Below are 27061 nucleotides of genomic sequence, written 5' to 3' on the forward strand. Positions count from 1 at the left end.
AAAGCAACTGAGTTCAGACGGTGTTCACTCTTTTTCTTTCCTTTCTTGAGACACAAGCACAATGCTGGCATCCACCACAAATATTATATGTCGCCTACGCAACTGGGAACCCAAGTTCACCCACCCCCTATGCACTCGTTGCTGGTGGGCATTGCTCCAATTCTCCTTCTACCTCGTGGCACAGAGTCGCTCGACGGTTCGTCTTCTTCTCCCCTTCCCGTTCCTTCCTTTTTGTTCCCGATGTTCGTCGTGTTTGCCTACTCCTCATTGGCTTCCAATTCTCCCCGTTGTGCTTTCATGTCCTCCTTCCTACTACCCCTTCTCGTTCTTGGTCGTCGCCACTTGTGTTTTCTGCTTTGCATCGCCTCCTCCTACTCTGAGCTACCGTCGCGTCGCCACCATGCTTCATGCTCCCGTGCTCCGGAACATCTGATTTAAACCCCTAGAATAACGGATTTGTGTGCCTGGAACATTTGGTTGTACTAGGGCGGTGAACCTTGGTAGGTGTGCCTTCTTCCAAGTGAAGATTTCCCACCACCACCATGACAAAAAATTACTACTACAACTGCGATGCAAGTGCAAGGCTACTCGTGATGCACCCGATCTCTATTTCTCAAGAGTGGGAGAAAAACAAATTAAATAGATTGTTGTTGTACTGTACCCAGCTAAGGCGTCATGTCATATCACAGGAGGGTGCAGATAGTGTACTTGACTATATGTACGGTCGTCCTATAACTAGTTATTACTAATTCACTGTATGTATATACATGGTACGGATCCAGTACCCATATCGTGTACATGTATGTACAAATATTGTGGTTGTCATTAATTTGTGGGCGTGCCAATGTATTATTCGAGGGAGGAGGAGACGAGGTCACAATTAAAAATCAGAAAGTCCAGATCCGATCCGATTGGATTTCCAAATACATACTCCTATCCTATTTGGGGTGAGAGTGTTTTGGAATTCCGATGCTTTGAATTTGCTTCGATCTCAAATACAAACTTATAGTGAATAATAAATCCTTAGCGCTAAGAGGGCAAATGATCATAGATAACCTTGCTTGCATAAAACCCCGAGTCTCATTGCTTTGGCAGGTAACCAGTAACCATGGATTTAAATGGCCATATAGGCTCCTTTTAGCGCATTATATCGTGCATAATTATTACATGCCACGTAGGATTTTTTTGCTACATGGCAATGAATTAAAGATGAGATAGAAGAAAGTTGTATCTTGTACTTGTATCTTGTACAAGATACAACTTGGGCACAATATCCTATACTAAGAAACCGTGTAGGTTGCATTGTGTTGTATCATGTGAAGAATTTGTTAATGAAACACATAACAATTTATTGACTTTGTACACCTAGAAAATAATAATATGGTACTATGCATTGTAGGAGTTATTTCAACACACCAACTTGTTTCTCTTCATATGACATGATAGTCTTGGATATAGCAACATGATACTATTCACTAGGATGAGTCTAAGGGTGTTTTTGGTTGCCTGGCTAAACCCCTAGCCAGGGCAGCCCAATGCAGAATGCACATGTTTGGTTGCCTGGTTAAGGGACTTAGCCAAGCCAGCCCAATGCAAAAGGGCTGCTAAGCCAGGATAGACCTGGACGTCCAAATTGGTCGTTTATCTAGCTAGGCCCGGATTATGCAGGGCCTACCACGAGAGGTGCTCCACGTTGGCCTGAGATGTGCAGGCAATGACCTCCCAGGCGAGCGCTAAGGTTACCGCTTGCCCTCATTCACGCCGCCTCCAATTCGCTCTCCTCTCCGCTTGGACTTGCTACATGAGATCCATCGTTCCTTGCCAGAGAGGTGACTTGTGCTAGTAGGTCTTGAGAAGGGTGTTGCCTTCCTGGTGCCTGGTGCTTGGTCTTGAGCACCGAATATGTGCGATACTCATTCCTCCTCTTCTTTCTCCTCTGTTTGTCTTCGTATCTTGTTGGATTTGCATTGCTTGTTTGATGTTGCTACGCATTTCTTGAACCTTGGTGGGTGGATTTGTTAGGGTTCAGGTTTAATCGTTGTAGATCTACTTTGTTCCCATATGATTTGTTAGGGTTCATGTGTAATCGGTGTTGATTTGCAGTCATGACCTATTTTACTTATGAAGTCAATATTACAACACCTTAATATGCACCACTATTTGCACTAATTCTTGTGTATATCTTTTGCCTTTATGCATGGATATTGCTACCAGGCATCGTGGTCTCATCCTCAGGGGCGTTGCTCTCGTAATTGTAGTGTCAGCCTGGTTGTTTGTTAGGTTCAGATGTCGTTCTCTAAGTAGACCATCTGTGACATATGGCCCTTTGGCTGCGAGAGATCATGAGAGGCAGGCTAACCTACGGTTCATCTACCACTCTACTGACACTTAGTGTGTGGATCTCCTTAGGATGAAAAGGGCTTCGTTCTTCCAACTTTGTGACTTGTTCCATAGTAGGGGGTTGTTGAGGGATAATACTCATACATGTGTTGAGGAGCAGGTTGCAATGTTCTTACATGTTGTAGGTCACAACCAAAGGTCTAGGTGAATCAACTTAACCTTTAGGAGGTCCTTTGAAACTATTAGTAGGTACTTTGGTAAGTCTTGTATGTTGTTGGTGAACGGAGAGATGAGATGATCACTCCTCTTGCCATTGTCATTCCAAGAAAAATCCAGAATAACCGTAGGTGGAACCCTTACTTAAAGGTTTGAAGCAGTGTATAGATTATTTGACATTCTGGTACTAACCAATTCATTTATTGAACTTGATTAATAAATTATCATATTACTTCATATAGGACTACGTATGTGCAATCGATGGTACCCATGTCCTAGCTAAAGTTTCCAGCAAATACAAGGTTGCCTTGGAAGAAAGCATGCAACTACTCAAAATGTCCTTACTGCTATAGACTTTGATCTCAGGTTTACATATGTCCTACATGAATGGGAGGGGTCAGCTCATGATGCCCTTATCCTAGTTGATGCCCTACAAAGGGAGGATGGCCTAAGGATACCTGGAGGTAATAGAAGTACAACCTTAGGGGTAAGCATTTTGGTAAAATTACTGAATTGATCCATTGGTTTCTAAATGTTAGGTAAATTTTACATGGTAGATGCTGGCTATGCAGTCAGGGCAGGGTTCCAAGGTACCTCTGTATGGTGGTCAGGAGTCCTTGAAACGCTAAGTGGATGAAGATCTGTAGGCTGAAGGAGTTGAGTGGGGCTTTGTGGGACAAGGAAAATTACATGATAACACTAGAAGCTCAGCATTACAAAGGGCATACCAAGGTTAGCTCTAACTTTGTAGTTTGTGATTCACATTAACTGCTTTGTCAACTTCACCAACTCTCCCAACTGCCTCCTACCTATGTCAAAATTCTGACTTTAGGACCACCCCGAGGATGCTGAGTTCCTCAATGTCCCCATTCCTAACTATGTCCAAATGCAAATGATATTTGGTAGTAGGGTTCATACTGGCAGGTTTGCCATGGGTTCCAATGAGGCCCTTGGGCAACCTTATGTGGAGCCTGAAACAATTGAACTAGATGCTGAAGCTCCGCAACCTCCTGAGGAATCTAAAACCTCTAGAACCAAGGGCAAGACTGAAGCTCCAACCCTGGGGAAAAGGAAAAGGAGGTGCAATGAAGAGGAGGGAGCCCTCATGCTTGGCTTGACTGATCCAATTTGGGGTTTTACTATTGTTGTATCTGAGAGTTCTCATTCAGAGGCTGTCTTGGTGTGTATGTGTCACGTCCTAAATCCATAATCATGTGATTAAGCCTAATAATATGTCATTAGCATCGTGCCTAAATTTGAGCAATTTATTTTGGCACACTAGAGCACTTCGTTCAGAGTCAATCGATTGAGAGAAAGAATTTCGGGAGACAAAAGAATCAAATTTGCTTTAAAAATATCTTGTGTCTATAACAAATAGGGCCCACATGTGTTGGCCAACCACTCCCTCACCCACTCCCCTCACTCTCCCTCCCCGTGCACCCACTCCCTCCCAATCGGCCAAGGCAACAGGGACCTCCCTCCTCTCACTCCCACCCGAGCTCTCTCACTCTTTACTCGGATTCCTCTCTCCAGAAGCAAAGCCGAGGTACGCATGTTGTATCCACACGATCACAAGCTCTTAAGCTTCCCATCATTCAATTCATTTGTGTTTTCTCAGAAGATTTAGCTGTTCTTGATGTTTATTGGTATTCTTGGTTAAAGCGTGAGAAGTCGTGGATTTCTTCCTCTTCTCGAGCGGTTCCTCCGTTTTCTTCGTCACCCACCGGTCATTAACCTTCACAAGCACCTTGGGTAAGTTTCTTAGGCTTCCCTTGACAAGAATGCGTGAATTGGTCAGTCGATTTTAAATTTCTAGCTACGGTTGAAAATGTCTCAAGTTCTTGAGCTCGGGAGCAATTTAGAGGGATTTGGATGACATTTGATTTAGAAATCGTGTTGCTAGGGTGGTGAGTGAGTTCTAGACTCTATGAACTATCGCAAACATGTTTTTCTTTTATTTGGTGAGGCTCGCAAAGCAATTCAGTCAAGTTCTCTTGGTAGAAATTGCTCTCAATCCCAACCCGTATAGTCCGGGTAGAACCTGAATAGTTCGAGTAGCCCAGTGAAAACCCCGATGCTTTATGCTAAAAAATTGTTAGGGTTTAGGGTGCAAGTCGAGTATAGAACCCTTTGTATAGTGTATATGTATATCTATGTAGGATAGATTTAACATACAAGTTGAATCGGCCAAGGAAAATCATCGAGAGGCTCAAGTCTGCCCAACTCAGAGGTTCTGGGTACCACCTGGAAGTTCCGGGTAATTCACGATGCTTTTAACCAAGCACCCCCGCTCGGAGCCTCACCCGAAAATTCCAGCCTAACCCGGAATATCTGGACTCAGCATGGACCTTCCGAGTTAATTAAAAAATGACTAACCGAGAACCCTCGTCCGGAGTACAACTCAGAGGTTACGGAAACCGGATGTTCCGAGTTCAATCCGAAGTCTTCGGCCTCTTGTTAACTTTTCGAAGTCGTTTAGATCGCAAAGTTTGCTATTATTTTGTATGTCTTGTATTTTTATCTTGTTGTTATGCATATTGTAGCAATTAGTGCACTTCATTCATACTCATCATTGCACGCGTTCTTCTTTAGTGAACGAGGATCCAAAGTGTGAGACGAGTGTGGTTGAAAGTGACACCGAGCCACACGGGTTCTGTAAATTCTGTTTGAGTAGCATCAGACAACCGTCTGAGCAGTAAGACAAGCATATAAGCATGTTTCTCCCATTAATTTGGATCATATATGTATAATGTGATAAAATATGCTTTATGTATGTTATGCATGCTATTAAGTCAATATCGGGTTTTGTATGGGTAGAACATATGTTGATGCATTACACATCCGTCTTGAGTTATTGATGATCCATATCCTTGTAATCGGGGCTTAACTTGTTGTTGTCTAAATTGAAGGTCAATCGAAATGCTTAGCCATGCATAGGTTTTTCGGTAGAAATTGAGCGATGGTTCAACCCCCATTAGCAAGGTTTAGGTGTAATTACTTTTGTAATGATAACAGTGTTGGGTTTATGATGTGGGTTAGATGAGTAGTGAGGATGAGACGAGATGTGAACGGTGTAAGGGTGTTTTCTCCTACTCTGATATGGAGTTTCCCAAGGTAGGTCGGGAGAGGAGCCCAAACACCGTAGGTAGCTTACGTCGTTTAAGTACTGATCGTTGTTGTAGTTGACTCTAGCACTTTCCGTACTAACCGCATATCGATCTAATGGTAAGACAAATCGATTTTCTTACGCTGTGCCGACGCTTGCCTTATAGCCCTATGACGCCTAAGAGAAAAAGAATAGGAAAAACAAGGTGGCGAGGAGCAGGAGGTGCCCGAGATACACTTGCGGTAACCTCAGTGCCATAGAGGTATGTGCAAGTGTGTGGTTCCGGTATAAGAAAGGTTGACATGAGTACCCCTTGTGTGGACCTGTTTGGTCGTACGAGCCGTATGGTCCTCAAGTTGTGTGGATAAAGTTATACCCCCTGCAGGATGTAAAAACATTTCGAAATATCGTGCTCTCGGTCATGAGTATGCTTTTGTCTATTTGCAGAAATCGTAGAGTTACGAATGTGGATTGAGGTGGTTGATGGGTTGAGATGGTTCTTTATGGACAGTATTACTATGGTTCCTTTTTTATATATGTTCAATTAAGGTTTATATGCTAGAATGTTACTTTGGTCTAGCATAGATGCTCACACATGTTCATGTCAAATTTGCTTTCGCATATGATTTTTTTTTACCATGTGACCGTATTCTTGCTAATATCTAAATACATAATCCTTAGAGTTGGGCTATCTATACCCATTATGGATTAAGTCTTGCGAGTACTTTCATACTCAAGTTGCTCTTTCAGGTGCTACCGATGAGGAGGAGTTAGTTTTTAGCTACTTTACGTCTACCGAGGGTGGTGACAGGCATGAGTAGGCAACTATTCAAGAGTCGTGCTTTTGTGATGGAGCATAAGGGCATATAACTTCATCATTCTTTGTTGTATAGTCTTTAGTCTTCCGCTGCGTAGATTTCTTTTATTGGTTAGGAGTTGAGTTATTTTTTTTATCTCCTCCTAGCTATCTTTTGTTGTAAATTGTAAGAAATTATGGATGCTTAAGAACTTGTAATATCAGTTCAATTACTCGCTCTTTATTAAGCTGTGTTGTGATGTTAAATGTTAGAAAGATACGTGTTCCGATCTTGAACACAAAACACGTACCGCGACAACCAGAATGATATTTCAAATAATCGTTGTGGATGTGACTAAGTAAATGATCATTCTAATGATTAATTTGAATACTGTTTGGACGATTCCTCACAGTATAAGGCTATCATGGGGACTCTTGAATTCAAAGGGAGGCTCTCATGCATGCTCTGGGTCACCTAATTGAGGACAAGGCAATTGAGTTGGTCTATGTAGATGAAGACTTACCTAGGCAAGCACTATTATATCTAAATGATGACAGTAGGGCCATTTTTTTAGCTTCATGGCTAACACCACCCACCTAATCATTTTTAGGGTGCTTACTTTGCTGACATGAGTAGGCTAGTGATGAGACCTGAACACCATTTATATATTGTTTTAATACAGGTGATAGATGCATTCAAACTCTAGGTATGTTGCGATGTGTTGTTGTGATACCTTTGGTGCATATAAACATTTGGTATGCTGTGATGTGATGTGGTGCTGAGACACCTAATGATATCTACATGTTTTCATGTTAAGTCCTTGGTATGTTGTATTTCTAATGTTATGAAATGATGATCTATGTTGTGCATTATCAACTTTTTTAGTAACTATGAAGTGGTATGTTGTATTTTATGGCCATCAACCAGGTGTCTATGCAGATTGGTATTCATGCCATTGCCAAGCTTACAATGGCAATGGATTCAGCAACTCATGCTAAAGGGCTTCAATTCAAAAGGAGAAAGCAGTGCAAGCTTACAATGAGTTTGTTCAGTCCTTCACACTTGGAGTACATGGCCAGAAGAAGGTGGAAGACCTAAAGGAGAAGAAGCACACAAGGACCAAGACTTTATCATGTAAAGATGTGATACTAATAGGAGCAAAGCTTGTTAATTGTAATTCTAGTATGCAAGGTCTATCTAATGTAAGAATTGGTTCAGACTTGTGTGTCTGGTGAATTGAGAAGTTAGACTTGATAATGATATTGCTACCAGTGTTTCGGACTTGTGTACCTGATGTTAATGTTTAGGACGACAATCACCTCAGATCAAAAGTAAGTACTACTGCCAGTTAACAACCTCAATTTGATACCATATCATGCCATTACCATATATATTGACACATATCCAGTTCAGACAGCAGACATGAGCACTACCAGTTCACAAACCAAACTACCTACTGCCTAACACAACTACCAAGCTTCACTTCTTCCTTTGCAGCACAAAACCAAACATGAAGGCCACTAACAACCTAAGAAGACAGATCACCATCATCCACGCCTCTTCTTTTCTTCTACTTCGGCTCTCATCCTACCCTGGTACATGCAACACAAATTCTTTGCCACACTTTGGTCCTCCTCACCTCCTCGTCCTTCTCCCTCGGAACTCTTTCCTTCTCTTCAATGGCTTCATTCCTCAGGAATATACCTCAAGAGGACACCCAAGGAATCGACGACCAATGCTATTTCCTTCTCAGCAAACCTTCCTCCTTGGATGCTTCCTATGGCGATAGCGTAACATGGTGTGTCAATCGATATCTCCCCAATCATCTTCCTTTATCCAACCCTAATCATCCCCTATCGGAGTGGGGGGGGGGGCGAGAAGGGCGCAATCGCACGAATGGTGAGTGAGAAGGTGACCAGTCGCGCTTAGGTTCCGAGTGGTCCGATAATATACCCTTTTTTGGGCCAGTAAACTTCACCTAATCAAGTCCTTAGTAAGCAGATCAAGCCGGAGACAGGCAACCAAATACAGGCTTCAGTCCAACACAATGCAAGCCAATGCCTTAGATCACCAAACCAAACACAAGCTTCATTGCACGGGCCGATCTGGCCATCCAAACCAAACACAGGAGAAATAGCTCCATCCACTTAGGTTCGAGATGGCCTAGTCAAGCTCCACCTAGGCTAAGACTAAACCACGTCCTAGTTCTAGCCAAGTGTTTTTCGTAATTACTGTCGACACGCCAAAGGCCAATCGATTGGTTATATTCCTAGGAACATATGTGATTCGAGGGCTATGTAATGCATACGTACAAGTATGGAGAGCGCAAGTGAGCATGCCATTGATCAACGTATCGTGCTCTTTCGTCTCAGACGGGTACATCATACGTACCACTAGACAACTTGTAATGGCCTTGTTCTACTTGAGGCCACGCCACTTGCCTAGATACTTGTACACGTCTAGCTCCTCAACTGCAATTTGCATGGCTTTTCGGATGAATTTTTGATCAGGGGATGTAGACACATCTTTTTTTAAAAAACAAAAAATCTGTCTGTTATATTAAAAAGAAAGAGTCTTCCATCAGCTGCATCTATTTTTCATCAGATTAAATTTTGTTCTCTTCACTTGTAGAAAAGCGACACAGCCAGTAGCCACTTAGAATGCGATCAGGGATGCCAGTCTGCGAGGACTTGGCTCTTTGGCTAACGGCTCCAGGTGCAAGCCTTGCCATTCGGATTTTGATATCTAGGATCGAACCCGGGTTTTATCCGACTCTATCTCTATATTTAATTTCGCTATTGACCTTTTAAACGTGAAGCCATAATAAGATTATGATATATCTGTCGTCTACGGAGTTTTAGATGATTCCGTCGATCTATAAAAATGCTACTGTCTCTATATGTAATCTCTAGGTCTAGATATGTACTTAGGATATATAAGTAGATGTGCGTGTGTGAGAGGTAAGTGTGTATTTACGTGCATACTCAGATACTACACATTGTAGAGGGGAAAAATGCCAGTCTGCCAGATAAAAGATCGGTGTGAATGCCTTCCTCTTTACAGAACAGAGATGTAGGGCTACCTGCATGGATCGCATCCATCTCGCTTTGCCGGCGCAGTTTCCGTGTTGGTTTGTAGCGCAGCTTTGGTCCCCTCGTGCGCGTTCTGCCAGCACCGGTACCGGTAAACAACTGGATCATTGGGGCATGGGGGACACCATTTTCCTGCAAATTCCACATGCGATCTTGGGTGGCAGGTACTGTTCGCACAATATTACAAATGGATGTATATGTACAATCTCAAAATGATGGGACTGTCATCAGCCACGTTTGACAAACTAACATTATGTAGCAAAACATATGCTAATACAAATTACTAAATTAGCTGTACCCAACATGACCAAATGGCTACCAAATAGAATCACTGTGAAAAATCTTGCATTTGACTATCCGAGCAACATAAAAACGAACAACTCTAAAGGCAAATACATTGGTATACGACATATGTCTCATAGGTCACGAGAGAGGAAGGTAAGAGAAATATATCATTATTTCGCAAAGCAACAGTTTTATAAACTAAAATTTAGGATTGTGAGACTACTTCCACGCCACTGTACAAGTTATTATTATCATATAACTATAATATGTATTTATTCGATACACAATTTAAATGGTTGTAGAGTTAATACGAGGCAACTGAAAAAACAACTCATTGTAAAAGTTGTGTGTTAAATTATCTTAAAATTACATATCAATACATATGACAGTGCATGTTAGTATGTTACGCCGTCTTATACACTTGCACTGACTCACCTTTTTTTTTTTATAAGAACTGATTCACCCTTGAAGCTAACCGGAGACAAAAGGTATCATGGCGTTATCATTAGAAGCATGTTACGCCGAGCGGCGAAGCCGATTAATCGCGTGACCGAGAGACCACGGACACGCCGACGGCCCCACCGCTCAGCGCCGCACGGCCGCCCTGGGCCCACCTGTCACCGTCACGCGCCGTTACACTCCGTCGGTGCGCGGAGCAGAGAAGGCTCCCCCTACTTCCCTCCCACCCGAAAACCACAGCTCGCTGCACCACCTCCTAATTAAGGCCCACCAATACCACCTTTGGTCCCAAACACCCGCGCATATCAACAGCCGCTAACAGGGGGACCCATCGGGTGGAGACCCCACACGTCATTGGACTTGGGTTGTTCTGCGAGGAGTGATTGATCCCCGCCGCAGGAGGTGTCAGTGTGGTCAGCAGCTTTAATACGAACCTGCTGCTCCCAATGGGGAAGAAAACAAAACAGAACAACCAGTAGAAGCCGCCGTGCAGAGGCGGACGCCACCAGCTCCGGCCGCCGCGGAGGAATGCGGCGGGGAGCAGCGGGGCCGCGGTGACGTTAGCTAAGCTGCTCTGCTCTGCTCGGCTCGTTTTAGTCAGAGGGGTCGCGGGAGGAGGAATGGGGGTGTGGAGGGAGGGGGCGGGGTGGTGCTTCTGCTCCGGCGGCGGAGACGTGAGGTCGGAGCGCGTGAAGGCGGCGATCTTCTCGGCGAAGGCCGCGGCGCTGGCCGCGGTCAGCGGGCATGGCAGCGGGCTCCTGATCCACCGGAACCTGCTGCTCACCACGCACGGCAACCTGCCGTCCGCGGCCGCCGCCGAGGACGCCGAGGCGCTGCTTGGACACGAACGCCTCGCCGCCCGCCTCGAGCCTCACAGGTGAGCTACATGCTTCTTCCACCTCCTGACCCCATTCGAATCACCGCAACCTCTCTACGCGCGCGAGCGCTTGTTTTTGCGGTGATTGCAGTGTGATTAGGCTGAGATCTGCTTGCTCTGCCTGTGACCGAACAAGCAAGACCAGTCGCTACCGAGCGGGACCCCCCGCGGCGGCATTGGGCAGAATTGTCGGTGGTGGTGGGCAAACTGTTGCTGGTGGTGATGATTAGCTGTAGTGCGGCTGATTAGGATATGGAATTGCTAGTGATTTGTGGGGTTGCTATTCGGTAGTCAGTAGAGTATGTGCGATCATCGCTGTAATGATCGTGGCACTATGAGACAAGAGCCAACCAAAGAGGCAAGCAGGTGTTCACTAGCTGGACAGTGTAAATGGGTGCCTTTTAGTTGTGGAAACTGGCATTGGTTTTTTGGAGAAGGTTGCCTTTTAGTTTTGGCTTGTTGGAACTGGGTAAAATTTTGTTTCTTTTCTTCCCTAGAAAGGCTTTTCGGGACATCCAAGAAAGTTATGACATCCCCAAGCAATAAGTGGGTCATGATATATACAAAAAAGAGAGCAGCAATCCTGGGTCGCGAAAAGTTCAAAGCGTGCTAGTTTTTCATTTGATGTCATGCCATATGAACTTGGGTTAATTAGATTGGTGCCATTATAATTTTTATGGTTTAAAAATATGTCATCAAACTTTACTAAATCGGCCTGATGCTATTATTGTTTTTCATACGTCCGCATCTTGCCATGTTGTACGCCTCCGGGCTCATTGGGCCCACCTGCAGGCGGGCGTACTTCGGTATGTCCCAAAATGCCCTGCCGCCGGGCTCAGTCAGAAACAGTTGCTTGAAAAGTGTAGCACTTTATATTGTTTGTTGTATGATTTTTTGCTTCAATTTATTCTTCATTACCGGCTTCTTTGATAATGTTGTTTCTGATTCCAACCTTGCGCTCTCTCTGAAATGATTGTTTTTGTGCAGATTCTTCATCACCAGCTCAATTCTTGACCTTACAATAGTGGGGCTTGATTATACAGAGAGCGACCCGACTCTGCAGGGTCAGCAACCTCACTATTTGAAAACATCCTGCAAACCAAGCCTAGATCATGGTAGTGTTGTTTACGTGCTGGGGCATACGGGGAAAAAGGAACTGGTGATTGGTGAGGGAAAAGTAGTGATTGGCACAGACAACCTCTTAAAGCTTGCAACTGATGGGGTGACATGGTGCCCTGGGTCTGCTGGTTTCGATGCCCAAGGGAACCTAGCGTTCATGATTTGTGATCCGATGAAGCTGGCCTCTTCCCCCACTGCACGATCGTCCTCGGCATCCTCATCATCTTCACATTCATGGAAGAAGGATCACCAAATGCAATTCGGCATCCCCATATCTGTAGTTTGCGATTGGTTGTATCAGCATTGGAAGGGCAGCTTGGACGAGGTTAGCAAGCCAAAGTTACCTCTTGTTCGGCTGATGTCCAGCAGGAGTGATCACTCAAACACCTCTTTCACTCGCCATCTTGTGTTCAAGCCTGACGACGAGAACGATGATGCATCCGTTTGTTCAAAGCCTAAATGTCAGCAAGCATCAGGAAGCTCAGCCACCGCAAGGATTTCGCATGAAGCTAATCATCTAGTTGATCTGCGCACAAACAATGAGCAGGGGATTGCAACGCCAGAAATATACGAGTCACCAAGGCAAAGTTCTTGTCTGGCTCAGAAGGATGCTGCACCAATTCAACTCTTGGACATCCCACCCAGGGCTCCCAAGACTATCTTTCTACCACTGCCTCTGAAACAAATGCTTTCTGATGAGAACAATGTCGAAACATCCAAGCCTAGAAATCAATCTAAAGATAATGGCTTTCCATCAGGGCTCATATGGCACCGTAATTATGAGGCTGATTGTAGGGACCCTCCAGTAGCTCTTCGGCACGAGGATTGCAGCAGTGAGGGGCAGTCGAGCTCGTCACCCGTTGAGATATTGCAGTATGGAGATCAAGAGTATAGCAGTGAGGAGGAAACAATGTACTCAGCTGAAACCATGGAAAGCAGGAACATTCCAAGCCCCAGGGAAAAGCATGTTGGGAGGAGCCAGAGCTGTGTCACCTACAGCAGGTGGAGCTCTCCAAGGACCTCGGCGAAACAAAACGGGTACTTACGAAAGCAGCATACACTGATCCCTGTGCGGAAGACACACTCTCAGAACACGGCTCTGCCACAGAGGAGTCATGACTATTTGAGCCCAACAGTCTCCTCGGCTATGAAGAAGAGGAACTCTATGGAACAGCAACAGCCCACAAAGCCTCGACGGAGCATTGTTCAGTCTTCTCCAAAATGGATATTTTGATGGTTCTGCCTATCTGGTTCTTTGGGTAGAAACGATGAGCAAAGCAACGCCGGTTTTAATGGAAATCTACCGCTCCTATGTTTCCTCCTCAAAACTGCTCTGTAGGTTGATGCTCTCTTCCCTTGTTCTTTCTCTTTGGGATTGTGTGTGCAGAATGACTGGGATAAATAAAGGAAAAGAAAAGCAAAAAATCAACAAGAAAGGTTACAGATCAAATGTATTGAAGGCATCATGCGTGAGCTGCTGTGAAGAGATGTATCTTGGTATGTAGATTGGATAAGAACTGCTGCAGGCTGTAGTATTTAGCTTACCACGTTTAACTAAACATTTCCATAATTATCAGTTCTTTTTTGCCAACACATGCTGCTTCTATACTTTTGTACTTCTCCATGGGCATTATGACTCTAATCTGCTGCTGCATTGCGGTGTCATCGCATCCTAAATTGAATCAAGGCTCTAAATAGGTTTAAAGTTTGCTTACTAAGTGAGTTTTTTTTCTCTTTCCCATTTGAAGCAGATGCTTATGCGGATCCGAGTGTTGTTGAGGCTTTAGATTATGTTTGTCTGTAATGTTGTTTGAGTGCCAAACTATAGCAATGTAAATAGCGTCTGTGCTGAACGAAGTGGCAGAGTTCTTTGTGGTCCTCTTCTGTTTTGCAGTTCGACAAGCTATTCATGTCTTTTCAGATGCTCTCACTATTCGTATGATGAGATCGCTGACAGCCTAACCCCACCTGACGTAGTTCATGTATGCGTTTTTTTAGGAACATGTATGCGTTTCTTTACGCTTAGCATTTCAGCCATTTTGGATGAAATTTCCCGGGTGTCCTACCTCAGAAATGCCAGGTTTGCAAAGCCTCTCAGAAATGCCGGGTTTGCATTTGCAATGCCTCTCATTTGCGTACGTGACAAGAGCGTCAAATTCTATGTACTCTCTATCACAACTCTTTGCTTTAAGATTTGACCTACCAGGATTTTGCTAAGCACTACGTGACATACACGCGCAGCCAAAAGTTGGCCTGTAAAATTTCGTAGCTAACGTTAACTTAGGGCGAATCGAAGCACAGACTTCATTCGTGATGCTACGATGAGCATTTCGGTAGTCAGTGAGACCGTAACGTCAACGAACAATGGCAGGCTGAATCAGACATGGAATACCTCAAGCACGAGGGATCAAGAGTCAAACATGATCAATGAATCCAACTAAGCATGCATCAACATTGTCTCCTACTGAGTATTTGGCACAAGGTCCCGCTGATGCCCTGTGCACATGGGAATGTTGCTGCCACTCTGTCCCACAAGGAACACAGAATGCTTAATCATTTCTCAGCACATATTATCATCTTCTCCAGACTCCATTATATGTCAGGGGTGTCAAATTGGAGAAATTTTGTCATGCCCATTCATCTCGACTTGGAGAAATTTGTCACTTTCACATATAGAACTACATATTCACAGAAACATTTTGGGTAGCATCATAGTATAAGTTAACCAACATCACAGGCTCACACAGCTATGGACAAGAATGGTTTACAGGCTATTCCACGCAGAACGAAAAATATGGAATCCAGATGAGATCCATGCATAGTTGCATACTAACTTTTGCAGTCTATTGTTGTCCTAGTTTAGTGTAAAGGTCAAAAGTCACCGTGTAATCATGACTGAAGACTGAAGCCTGGAACTTTTATATTCTGAATGAGATTGCATGCATGAGTGGCAACAAGAGGAAGAGCAGTGGTGACGAAGTAAGATGCAAGTTTAAGTACTCCTGCAGCCAACAGTCAGAGATGAGGAGAAAAAGTTGTATCTTGATGACTACTGGGAGATTTACACATGAGCTAATCTTTTGTTATGTGACTATGCACGACTTAGGCACAAAAAAGTTTTTTTTGGGGGGAATGTTTCTACCTTTACACAACTTAAACATCCCGCAAAAAAACAACAAACATTATGCTGTGGAAATACACAAACTCGTCTGGTATATAGATTACTCTTTTTAATTCAAGCAACATATCAGCATTGCTAGTCAGCTGAACGCCAGAAGATTTTTTTTTTTAAAAAAACTACGGATGATGCATTCAGTACTCATATTTTGGTAACATAGTTTCAACTTAGAAGCATGGACATATGATGAATGCGTATGTATGTTCACTTTTTCTATGTGAGCAAATAGACAGACTGTGTGCAGGAGCATCGATACACCAGTCTTAATTCAATTTGAAATGCACAGGGCATTATATATAGCATCAATGCTGCTTTTTTAAACAAATTACCAAGAAAAATATCTTTAATAAGCGTAGAACAAAAGTGGATTGGTCGGACATAAATCACACTAATAATATTTGCATGTATTATTGATGGCTAATATGAAGAACGCAACTTCTCAAATATCCTACATAATACAAAATGACCAAAGCAATGGAAAGAAAATGATTCCTCTAGCAGAATATTGTACTGCTTAAGCATGACATATCACCATAGACTGTATTTCTGAGTCCTGTAACCACACAACAAGAGAGGCACATACGTACGAAGGTAAGAGTTGTAAATTTCTAGTGAAGACAGGGAGGAGCAAAGGGGGCAATGAGTAGACATGGTCACGTGAATCTAGTTGCTTTGAAAAAGAGCTGGCAGGATTTGGCCAGCCATCACATTCCAGGACATGGATTGAGGGCATGTTTGTTTCAGCTGGGGATTTTGAAAAGCAGCTTGTAGATTGTGGATTGTAAAAAGCTAGATTGTGAAAAACTTTTAAATTGTAGATTCTAATTTTTTTTTATGGATAGTTCAATAAAATAGACTTTCACAATCTGTGAAAAGCTAAGGGAAACCATCTTCTTGGATTCCCACATTCTAACAAGCGGGTTGTAAAAAGCTGAAAAGCTATGACAAAAAGTTATCCGTTTGTTTCGGCTTCGGATTGTAAAAGCTGAAAGCCACAATCCGAAGCCGAAACAAAAAGGCCTGAGACGCAAGAGATACCATCCAATAAAAGGCACAAAATCTCTGCACTAAACTAGTATTCCAGCTATTAACAAGAGTATCCTAATCACCCATCCATGTGTTGCAAACAGATAAAATTAAACTCCATGGGCAGAGGACAAAGATCACAGAACAAAACACTAGTACTGATCTCCAAATCAACCCCCTTTTTTGTCAACCAAATCGAGTGTAGCAGCTACACCATGTAATAATGATCACAGCAAAATAGCTAGAAACAATAGCAATTGCCACTTAACTAAGCATCGGTGGGGAATTATATATATTCATCGATACCCCACTCTCACTCTACTCCCCCTCTCTCACGCTCATGGATTAATCCCGCGCGCAAGGGCCATCTCAGAGGTTGCAGCCGAGGCAGTCGCAGGACTTGGGCGTGAAAGAGCAGTACCCGAAGGGGCGGTTGGGGATGTTGCAGTTGATGGCGTAGCAGCAGGGGGCGAGCTCGCACGCGCCCCTGGACCCACCGCAGCAGGTGCAGGGCGCGCAGAGCTGGAAGCTCCCCAGCCGCCGCCGCGTCTCGTTCAGGCTCAGCACCATGGCCCCGAGCTCGGGCGCAGGGGCCACCGGCACCAGCTCCCGCCGGGCCGGCCCGGACTCCGCGCCCGCGCAAGAGGCCTGCGGGTGGCACAATGTGAGCGAAATTGCACGAAATCCAAGCTAGATCAGGGGGGCGGGCTGGTTGAGAGGACGCTGACGTACCTGGAAGCAGTTGGAGGCCGCGGCCGAGGAGAGCAGGAGCAGGAGGAGGAGGCTGGGCATGGCTGCTTGCTTAGGGTTTTGGCCTGGGCTGTGATTGGTGGTGGCGAGTGCAGTCGCACTGGGGATTTGAAGTGAGGAATGGGTGGGTTGGGGAAGATGGAAGCTGGAGAAGGAAGGGAAGACCGGGAGAGAGAGGAGGGATCGGGAGAGGGAAACTGGGAATGCAAGTGAAGTGAAGATGGCACGGCTCGGGATGGGAGATTTGGATTTGTAAATAGACCTCTGATCTCTCTGGTGTGCACGGTAATTATATCTATCTATATAGATAATTAAATATTTTCACTGGTAGACATATGACTATTACAGCTGCTTATGGAAACAAATAAACTCTTCTTTTCAAAACTACTATATCAGCTCACTTTATTTTTACTCATATAAAATATACGTTGTAGCTATATAAAAACTCATATAAAATAATTTGAAAATGCTCCTCTGGTCTCTTTCGTGCACACACGCACCAGCTGGTGTCACAGACTCGTGCGACAGTGCTGTGGCATTTTGGTGAACAGCACAGTGAACCGGAGGAGGAGCCGGAGTGCTGACCCAACGGGCATGGGATAAAAAATAAGGGCAATCGTGTAGTGTACCATCGCTCCTTGAACCACTGTACCGCTGGATGCGACCCGCAAGCGACTCCAGCGGAGGCGGTACCTACCTCTACAGTGAGCGGACGTCAACGAGGTTGCCGCAAATTTGCGGAAAGGCAAAGGCAGCCGTCGCAAATTTGCGGAAAGGCAAAGGCAGCCGTAAGAAGTGAAAAGGAGAGTAATAACAAATAAAAAATAAGATAATTATTAAAGATAAGAAAATAGAAGCACTCTAATAGTATTAGAAAATACTATAATAATATTATAGAAGACATATTTTTAAAATATATGTTAAAGATGGTGTTAGACATATTTTAAAGCAATGCAATGCGGGTGATTTCTACAGGTTTGACGGCAAATGGTTCTGCAGTGCACCAGCAGGTGGGGTCCGTCTTTCAGCAGTACATGTGTGATGGACTAATGTCACGAATTTGTCGGGTACTTGATACCAAGCGAGATCCCAATCTTGACAGTCCGTTGGATTTACCAGGTTACAGGGAGATCCTGCAATGATTCAGCAGGTCTGCCAGTCCAAGTGCCACGCCTCACTGTACAACCAACCTGAACGTGGGACCGAGACTACAACGAAAACAAAAGGAAATCACCGAAGACATCTCACCAAACTGGCGATGCCGTCAAATTAGTCTTCATCTCATGTAAATTATGACTAGATGATTGCTTCTCCGAAGGACAGGTCGGTTAAAGAAAACGAACGAATTGTACATGAATTTTGGAGTAAACGATTCAATGCCAACTTTGCAAACGAGCCACACTAGACTTCACACATACTAGAGGAGTCAAGAGAGCAAGAGACTGGTGAATGCGGAACAGACACAACCCATAGATTGCACACGATGTCTACAAAGAAATCAGTCGCTTTTTTTTTCTTCTTCTTCCTTTTTTTTTTCTTCAACTTACCACAGTTTTGAGGCAAGCGCGTATGCTCACCTGACCACAAGAAATGTGGTCGGACCAGGTTAGGCACCTTATCGTGTCGACATTTATTTCAGTTGTTGGAGGGCGGGCTGCTCACCTCAGAAACATGTGTGCAAGAATAATGGTGCCGATGTGACAGCCGCACTGGGGTGGACTTTTGATCACCCTTTTACCTTCACCATGCAGTTTGGGGTCTTGAGCATGTGGATAGCATGCTTCAGGATCTGCAGTAAATCAGTTTTGAGTTTATCTTGCTGTAGTTTGTAGGGATAAACAATTGAAAGCAGCTAATCAACATAAACTCTCCCAATTCACAGCTAAAAGAAATCCCAATATCAGCCTATTGTTGGTACAGCCCACACCACCTGTACGTAGGTTTAAAAAAAGTCCATGTGATGATACAATTCGGATTGCAGAAAAAATTATCACCTGCAGGCTTAGCTCCTTTGCTTCACAGCATTCCCTACCTCACCAACTCTTAGGAACCATAGCTGCAGCAGTGTCAATAGTGCAGGCACCTGAAAACTGGAAGTCTGCATTGCAAAATTATACGGATTGCTAGAGGTATTCCCAAAGATCTGCATTAACAAAAAAGGCTGTACATCTCCGGTAGCAACTCAATTTACAGAACTTGATTCCGGGGAGTTAGGGGAAACATTCACAGCGCCTGAGACAGCGCTGCGGATTTTATACATCAAAGGAGGTCAACCGTGAAAGACGCCTAGGATGCGTATCCAGAACTGGATGGGGATCCCAGAAGACGTCGAACCATAGGTACATTAGTTGAAGCAGATGCTGGAGAAGCAGAAGCAGAGAAACCATACGCATAGACTCCCATTGGAGTAGCCATTGGATGGTCAAATTTACAGTTGGCGCCAAACTTGCAGATGCCATAACGAGAATAGAATTTGCAAAGTTCTTCACCCTGACAAAATAAAAATAGGGCGGTGGTTCTCAGCCTCACAGGACAATCAAGATAACAGACTATTCAAGGAACCACAGCAAAAGGAATAGCTAAGGCCTAGGCATGAAACACTCTCTTTTAGTTAGCAGACATCAGAATATGCAATGTTCATTCAACAGCTAAATATAGTGTATGCTACCAAATCAGTACTCAACACTACTACCAGCCCTAGCAAATCAGTATATTTTCAATGCTCTAATCAGTCTCCAGGCATCAACAATGACACATGTCTATCAAAGTGGGTTTAGCTGCCGAGCCTTCAAAGTATTAATGATATGATAGAGCTCAACCAACAGATACAGAAAAGTATTAATGATCTTGAATCTGCATGTTTAGCTTTTTTAGCATTGTGTACATTTATTGCTAGGTGCAGAAATCTGTCATCGTTAGCAGAAATCATCTAACTGAGAAACAGCATGTATGAAACATTCTTCAATTTCTTTATTTACCACGAATCAGCTCTTTATACACACACAATACAACTTTGATTTATAATTCATCTTTGCCCCCACTTCAGACTGCCGAAAAGGCAAACAGCTGTGTAAATGAATAGCCTTAACGAGGAGGCGTTCCTTTGAGAACTACATCTGCCGAGTCTCTCCCAAAAAGAGATGAGGGGATGCATCAATCAACAAATTGATATACAAGCAACCTAAACTTTAGCAAAACAATCATAAAATACTGAGCAAAGGATCAATAGAGCAGAAATAGAGAAGGGTTGGTTAATTACTTACTGGACGTAGTGGAAGACCCATTGGACTTAAGACACAATCAGGAGAAGGCAGTGATCTCACCCGAGGATGATGGAACTTGCAGACTGCACCGAATTTACAATCTCCGGTCTTCATGTAATATTGGCATTCTGGTTGATCAGGTCTCTCAGGAAATACATTCTCTCTCTGCAATGCGTATTGAGGCACATGAAACGAACTAGATCTGTAGGGTGATAACATTCCCTGATTTCCTGCACTGGCTTCACCTTGTTGAGAAGTTCCATAGGTTTGTTGAGCCCCAGGCGACTGCAGTTGACTCTGAGAAGATGAACAGATGGCAGTTTGCCCTTTAGAGGTAAGCAAAATCACCACTATCAACCCTAAACATAATCTATGATAATTTATGTAAGAACAGGTTTCAGTGTCATAAATTATGATACAAATTAGAAAAAAAATAGCATGACAGACACTTTGCAGGCAATCAATTAAGTGGGGAAAACAAGTTAATATTGGTACAGACACTATACTTTTGCACTCCCTGTTTTTCTATGGAGTCTCTCAATGTCTAGTTTAATGAAATTAGCAAAGCCAGAATATAAATGCAAATATTTTCATGATTGTGAAAATTGGATTACTGCGTTGCATTACTAAAGGAAATGGACTTACAGGATATGAATTCCAGCTGGGCACTTGAACAAGACCCTGAGGTACAATCATTGGTGCATAATTCGAAGGACTTTGCCATCTAGGGCTTGGAATAAAAGAAGCTCGTGGAAAAGCCCAGCTTGCTATAGTTCCAGTATAGGAATGTGGACCAGCACTTGCAGAGGAATGTACAGAAGGATAAATAGGAGAACCACGTGAAGAAGCCACCGCATTGAAAAGTTCTGGATGGTGGAATTTACAAGTATTTGCATATTTACACTGTCCAGTTTTTAAATAATATGCACACTCCTTTTCATTCTACAAAAATAAAACAGATTCTTTTCAGTACAAGAAACAGTCAAATGTGGAAAAGATGAACATGTAACAGTCAACAAACAACGAACCGGGCGGAGTGGATATCCTATCGTGTTTAGCTGCACCCTCCCTGCAATTCCAGCCTTTTCTCTGGGATGGTGGAATTTACATGTAGGCCCAAACTTGCATGTTCCAGTCTTCAGAAAGTACTACAGGAAAAATGTTCAGCTATTCTCAGATTCAGCACTTGCCCAACATGACATATACCTAAAGCTCTTATAGATTGTAAGATCAACGATGTAAGCCAGGGAAATGTCAATACAAACAAAAATAGCCAACTTTCTAATGTAGGCGGACAATCACAAACTGGATTATCGTTCAGAGAAATCTAAAGAAAATTTAAGCAGATCGTCTATGAGTTCTTTTCTAGCTGCATGCATATGTTCGACAATACATGTAGTTCTTAATATGAAACACCCATTAAGAACCACGGTAATTACTAAGTGCCCAGAACCTTAACCTCTTATCTCAAACTACATGGATTCATGAACTACACTGAATACTCTTGTCTTTTTTTTTTTTATGTGTGTGAACCAGATAAGCAATTTCTCAAAATCATCCTAAATTAAAAAAAAACAAGCCAGTCAGACAGTGACTCACTTAAGCACTGTTAACCAATAAACCATCGCCACAGGTAACACTTATGACTAAATCATGTTTCAAAAGAAGAGTTAGTGATTAGAGTTACCTGACATTCAGGCTGTCCCACCCTCTCAGGATATTCTCCCTTCATTCTGGCAGAGGCAATAGCCTAACATTAAACAGATCCAATATAACTTGAGAACAGAAAATGAGATATGAAGTAAAGAAACAACGATCAGTGAATAAAGATGCAATTTTACACGAAAAACTGCCAGCCACTACTGTAAAGCATCACTAAAGAACAAGCCCATATCAGCAGCCCGCAGGAGTAACAAGCAGCAAACTATGAGACAGAGCTGCCTCTGTTCCATTAGCTATTGCAATATGGAATTGAGCTAACTACCTAACTCTATTTTGGGAGATTGGGCAAGAAGTGATAACCACAGACAATAGCTCATAAATTATGCTTACAAGATCATATCACCATGTTTAATTAAAAGATTGAACAGACTACAAGCACAAGGCAACATGTGGCAAATAGCACCAATTTCACCACAAAATGGAAAAAATAGAAGCATGGGGCACAGGGAAAATAATCATATTGACACTCTGCAAGATAAAACCCGGCTTATTAGTGCATTATATTTACAAATTATGTATCCGCGACATACCAGAGGACAGGAATAGTCGATTAACAGAAACTTCAAACCACACATTAGACTAACAAACACTCTAGAGAAAGCCTTATCATCAGCATACTAGTCCCAATATCTTTGTGCGCTTCCGAATGGAAAAAGGGATTAAATATCAAGGTGGTCATATAGGCACATCATCATAGCACTGCTTTTCAAACATTACTTCTTGCATTTTGTTCTGTGGCGCAACTGAAATACATCGCTAAAAGACAATTTTCTTCCAACAGCACATGGTTCCTAGCAATACTGCCAATGTACCTAAGAACAAGGATACTGGAAAATATGCAAAATATCCGGTGATACAAAACAATATGGCACATAAAGTAGTTTGGAAAAGCGGGTATTCACCAGATTCCTATCCGGAGGGTGATTGAACCTGCAGCTCATGCCAAATCTACACAATCCAGTCCTGAGGTAGTAAGTGCAGTCCGGTTCACCCAGCCGCTCAGGATATGGCCCGGGTTGCATAGTGGCACCGCTGTTCATGGCCATCTGTTGCCACATCCCCTCTGCAATCAACATTGCACAACCGCTTACCACTTAACTAGAAACCACAGCAACTTAGGAAAAATGAGATCAACAAATGTGCAATGTGAAATATTCACTTCAGGTCTCCTCGAGCTATGAAACTATCCACATTTTACTAGCAACGGTATTCGTGCAATACAAAATCCCTGAAACTAACTAAATCACTAATATCTTACCGTGGTGTTCCAATAAAATTCTAATGAAGCATCCGTTAAAACCAGATGCGAGACGGACTAGAGCAAAAAAAAAACAAAAAAAAAGGAAATTCGAAATTAATAACCTCCTCAAGGTCTAACACAATCAAATGCAACCACAACGTCAAAACCCCCAATTCCACGCCGACACGAAGATCACCGCACCATACCAAACAACAGCTTTCGGTACCACTTAATTCAGTGCGGTTAGTACTCCATGGTCCACGACAGAATACTAGGGGAGCAGCTAGTGATTCCACGAATAAATACGAAAAAAAACTGGGCACCCGAACTTAACCTACACTCAGAATTAAGAGTCGAAACCCCAATTCCTCAAACCACACCACCGCTGGAGCGCGAGGGGAGAGAGAAGCGGAAACCCTAACCTTCATATAGTGCGGCGGTGTCGGGGGAGGTCGTGTCGGCGGCGGCGGTGGTGGCGGGGGGTGGGGGAGGCGCGGGTGCGGCGGCGGAGACCGTCACCGTCACCGAGGCGGGAGCGGATGCCCTTCCGGCGTCGTCCATCGGCGGCAAGTTGCGGCGGCGTCGTCCATCACGCGATCACAGCGGCGGACGGAGCTGCTGCCATCCGGGGCTCCGGCGAGGGAGGGGAGCGAGTGATCGGTGTAGAGAAGAAGAAGAGAGAGGAGGCCCTGCCCCTCGTATTTATTTCTCTCTCTACTCTCTCTCTCCCCCTCCTTTCGGGACGCGGTTTGCTACGTGCACTCGCGCGTTGCGTTGCGGTGATAACACGCGCCTCTTGGGTTGTACGGACTGCTTGTCTTTGGTTTGATTCGCCTTAAAAATTCGAGCACAATTAAAAATGTTGGAGGCAAACGAAATTACGCGGGTTAGTGTAAGTAAAAGACACCTAGACCAAACAAAAAAGACTCCAATATAGATGGTATGATGTGTATCCTTCTAGCTTATGTAGTATTGTCAATTATTTATAGAACATGAACTTCAGCTAAAAAGTCTTAATAAGTTATAAGATTGTGAATGAAAAAATTATCCATAAAATTGAGTTGGAACAAATGTCCATACCAAATAAGACAATAGTGGTTGTTGGTTCCGTCTTGTAATATATTAGCGAGACTTATATGTAATCTAACTTGAGTCTTGTTTATGATATCAGGTGATGCAGTAGTAATACTAGCATGATTATGACATGAAGAGATTGATGATGTGTCCTCTCTACCACAAGTTATTCACATAAGCTTGTTTTATTATGATATGGCATGCTATTTAACTCTCCTGTCGTTTCAACATAAACTTGTTATCGAAAAACATGAGGTTACCATTGGTGATTATATTCAAGATACGTGTCAGATTGTATGCACATTACCACTTAATTATCATGACAACCGTACATCTAATCTATTTTGCTGGATATAAAAAGACAACAAGGGGATAAAACTTGTAAGGATCGCCGGAGAAGCTGAAGCTTACGTGTAAGTTTCATTTCGGAGAAAAACAGAGTCCACGAGTTTTCAGTAGTTACATTTTTTTTCCTGCACAAGGGGCACCAAACTCCAAACATCCATGGTGGGGTGGTGCACCTAACAATTTCCAACGCTCTTTTGTATGCATCCCAAGGTGAGGGGCTGCCCATTTATGTTTTTTCCTTTTCCTATGCCCGCGCTCGGCTTTATGCATTTCCTGGCCATCTTTTTTGTTGGGGTGTGAATTGTGAGGAGAGGAGCAAGAGCATGCGACCGGAGTGACCTCAGCCAGTCGTTCCGGCTTCCCTCTTCCCCTCTTCTTTTCTCCCAGCCACCCCTCACTTTTATTTTCTCTCGATGCGTATCGTATCTTTCCTTTTCCCATTCTTTTCCTTTCCCCCTTTCGTCGTCACCGACCACTTGTGCCCCGGACGTGCGTGCGATTCGGCAAATTTGTGGTTCGGGTCTGGTCCTCCCTCCCTCCTCTTGACGTCGCCTGCGCTGCGGCTTGGAGGTGAAGCGAGTAGGCAAGCAGTGCGAGCAGCGCCCCGCGTTGTGCGGTGCGGTGGTCACCGTGGGCCTCTGGTTGATGGATGCCATGTCGCCGTGCCACTGCTGTGTTGCTCTACAGCTCTAGTGGTCACGCCGGCCGTGGTGCTGGATCACGGGGATGTGCGCGCGTGCATGTCAAAATATGTCATATGCGTGCGCCACTTCCGAAGAAAAAGCGCTCGGCGGCACGGAATTTCGTGGCTTTTCGCATCCCTTTGTTGATCACAACCGGCACAAGGCTTATCACGCTATAGTGATCATAGATAAGACATGGCTTTTGGAAGTAGCATCATGATCAGGAAATGCCCTTCCGTTTGGAAAATTCTGGTTGCGGAGGAAAATACTGGGTGTGTTAGTATGTTCTTTGTGCCGCGGTTTGCCATATGCTCCATCCAGGAGGACCACGACCAGGCATCTTGTGCAGTCCAGGACTCCAGAATCCAAGAGTGGACACATTAAAAAATAGGATTCTAAAGAGAAAGATGGACGAAACGAATTGGATCGAGTCGTATTTTGCATAGCGGCCACACACGGGCGGCCCGTTCAGTGCGTATGGGCTCATTCAAACACCCAACGTTCCAATTTGGGCCGATACTGAGATTATTCACCCCACGAGGGCTTCAATGCCAGGATCTGGACCTCATCCTGCCGAGGCCACGAATCGACGAAAGAGCAAAATGGTAAAATAATGTCGGTCTAGACTTGGTTAGCCATTATACTTTGTGCTGCTATTGCTAGCAAGAAGTACCATCTTGACCTTCGTATTAATAGTACTCCATCCTTCATAAAATATAAAGCGTATTATGTTTTAAAAAAATCAAACTTTGTAAATTTTAATCAATAATTAGTCAAATTATACATATATTTTAATGTAGAAATTGTATCAATAGATCTGTATTTTATAGATATTTTAATACGATATTGATTTTATAGCAATTGATAATATATGACAAAATAAGTTAATGATCCAAGTATACTTTCAAAATCTTTTTCAAATCCTAATGCATCGTATATTTTGGGACGGAGGGGAGTAGTACACTACAGCGACATGTTTTCCGTTTATGTCCAATGAAGACAGTGGATGATTTAATTACTTGGAGAGAAGGAGAGAGGAAGGCATTTTCAGTGCAACCGTGCACCAGGTTCCATTTGCGTTCGACGCCAGCGGAAACAGGGGGTGGACTTCGCCGGTGACCATGGCGTCTGAGGGAAGGAACAGGGTGCCACCGGACATTACAGCTAGTATGTCCCTTGGAACTTTCCTCACCCGGCTGTGTACTCGACTACTGGTGTGCTCCTCAGCGACGTCGCAGGTGAGGTACTCACCATCGCTTCCGCGAGGTGTATCTCTGGCCAGAAGCTGCACCTGCATGGGCAACATGGCATGTACACCGCCGCCTCCCGGGGATCCCGCTTGTTGACCCGGCCAGAAGTTGCCCATGGTCGTTCTCGAGATTGACCAACGACGTGCACGGTCGGCGCTGAGGATGACCACAGCGACAAATCCTCAATATAAAATGAAATTGGGTTAAGTATTAGAACTAGGCAAGAGCATGGATGA

The 27061-nt window shown here is 43.8% G+C and overlaps 3 protein-coding genes across 3 annotated transcripts; 1 reads left to right on the forward strand and 2 right to left on the reverse strand.

Annotated features, from left to right (window-relative positions):
* The first annotated feature begins 10720 nt into the window (after positions 1–10720).
* On the forward strand, positions 10721–13905 carry LOC133909459 (uncharacterized). Its single transcript, XM_062351896.1, has 2 exons — positions 10721–11172; positions 12160–13905. The coding sequence occupies exons 1-2, from the start codon at positions 10916–10918 to the stop codon at positions 13523–13525; spliced, it is 1623 nt and encodes a 540-aa protein (XP_062207880.1). The 5' UTR covers positions 10721–10915; the 3' UTR covers positions 13526–13905.
* Positions 13906–16634: 2729 nt separating this feature from the next.
* On the reverse strand, positions 16635–17566 carry LOC133908300 (uncharacterized; the record flags this gene model as incomplete). Its single annotated transcript, XM_062350293.1, has 2 exons — positions 16635–17143; positions 17228–17566. Coding segments are annotated over 2 exons (618 nt in total), but the record flags the coding sequence as incomplete, so codon positions are not given.
* Positions 17567–19375: 1809 nt separating this feature from the next.
* On the reverse strand, positions 19376–24206 carry LOC133909460 (zinc finger CCCH domain-containing protein 12-like). The gene is made up of 7 exons (XM_062351897.1): positions 23893–24206; positions 23133–23293; positions 22196–22258; positions 21537–21656; positions 21154–21450; positions 20509–20805; positions 19376–19735 (listed from the first exon to the last, which is right to left on the reverse strand). Exons 1-7 carry the CDS (start codon positions 24029–24031, stop codon positions 19532–19534), a joined length of 1281 nt encoding a protein of 426 aa, XP_062207881.1. The 5' UTR covers positions 24032–24206; the 3' UTR covers positions 19376–19531.
* Positions 24207–27061: the final 2855 nt, after the last annotated feature.

Source organism: Phragmites australis, chromosome 2 (genome assembly GCF_958298935.1).
Source record: "Phragmites australis chromosome 2, lpPhrAust1.1, whole genome shotgun sequence".
NCBI classification, from domain to species: domain Eukaryota; kingdom Viridiplantae; phylum Streptophyta; class Magnoliopsida; order Poales; family Poaceae; genus Phragmites; species Phragmites australis.

Excerpts from the sequence above, each read along its gene's own strand:
- LOC133909459 (XM_062351896.1), top strand. The coding sequence starts at position 10,916 with ATGGGGGTGTGGAGGGAGGGGGCGGGGTGGTGCTTCTGCTCCGGCGGC. Across the intron at positions 11,173-12,159 it reads GCCCGCCTCGAGCCTCACAG|ATTCTTCATCACCAGCTCAA; the intron begins GTGAGCTACATG and ends GTTTTTGTGCAG.
- LOC133909460 (XM_062351897.1), bottom strand. The coding sequence starts at position 24,031 with ATGGACGACGCCGGAAGGGCATCCGCTCCCGCCTCGGTGACGGTGACG. Across the intron at positions 22,259-23,132 it reads ACCCTCCGGATAGGAATCTG|GCTATTGCCTCTGCCAGAAT; the intron begins GTGAATACCCGC and ends GTTTAATGTTAG. Across the intron at positions 20,806-21,153 it reads CCAGCTGGAATTCATATCCT|AGTCAACTGCAGTCGCCTGG; the intron begins GTAAGTCCATTT and ends TCATCTTCTCAG.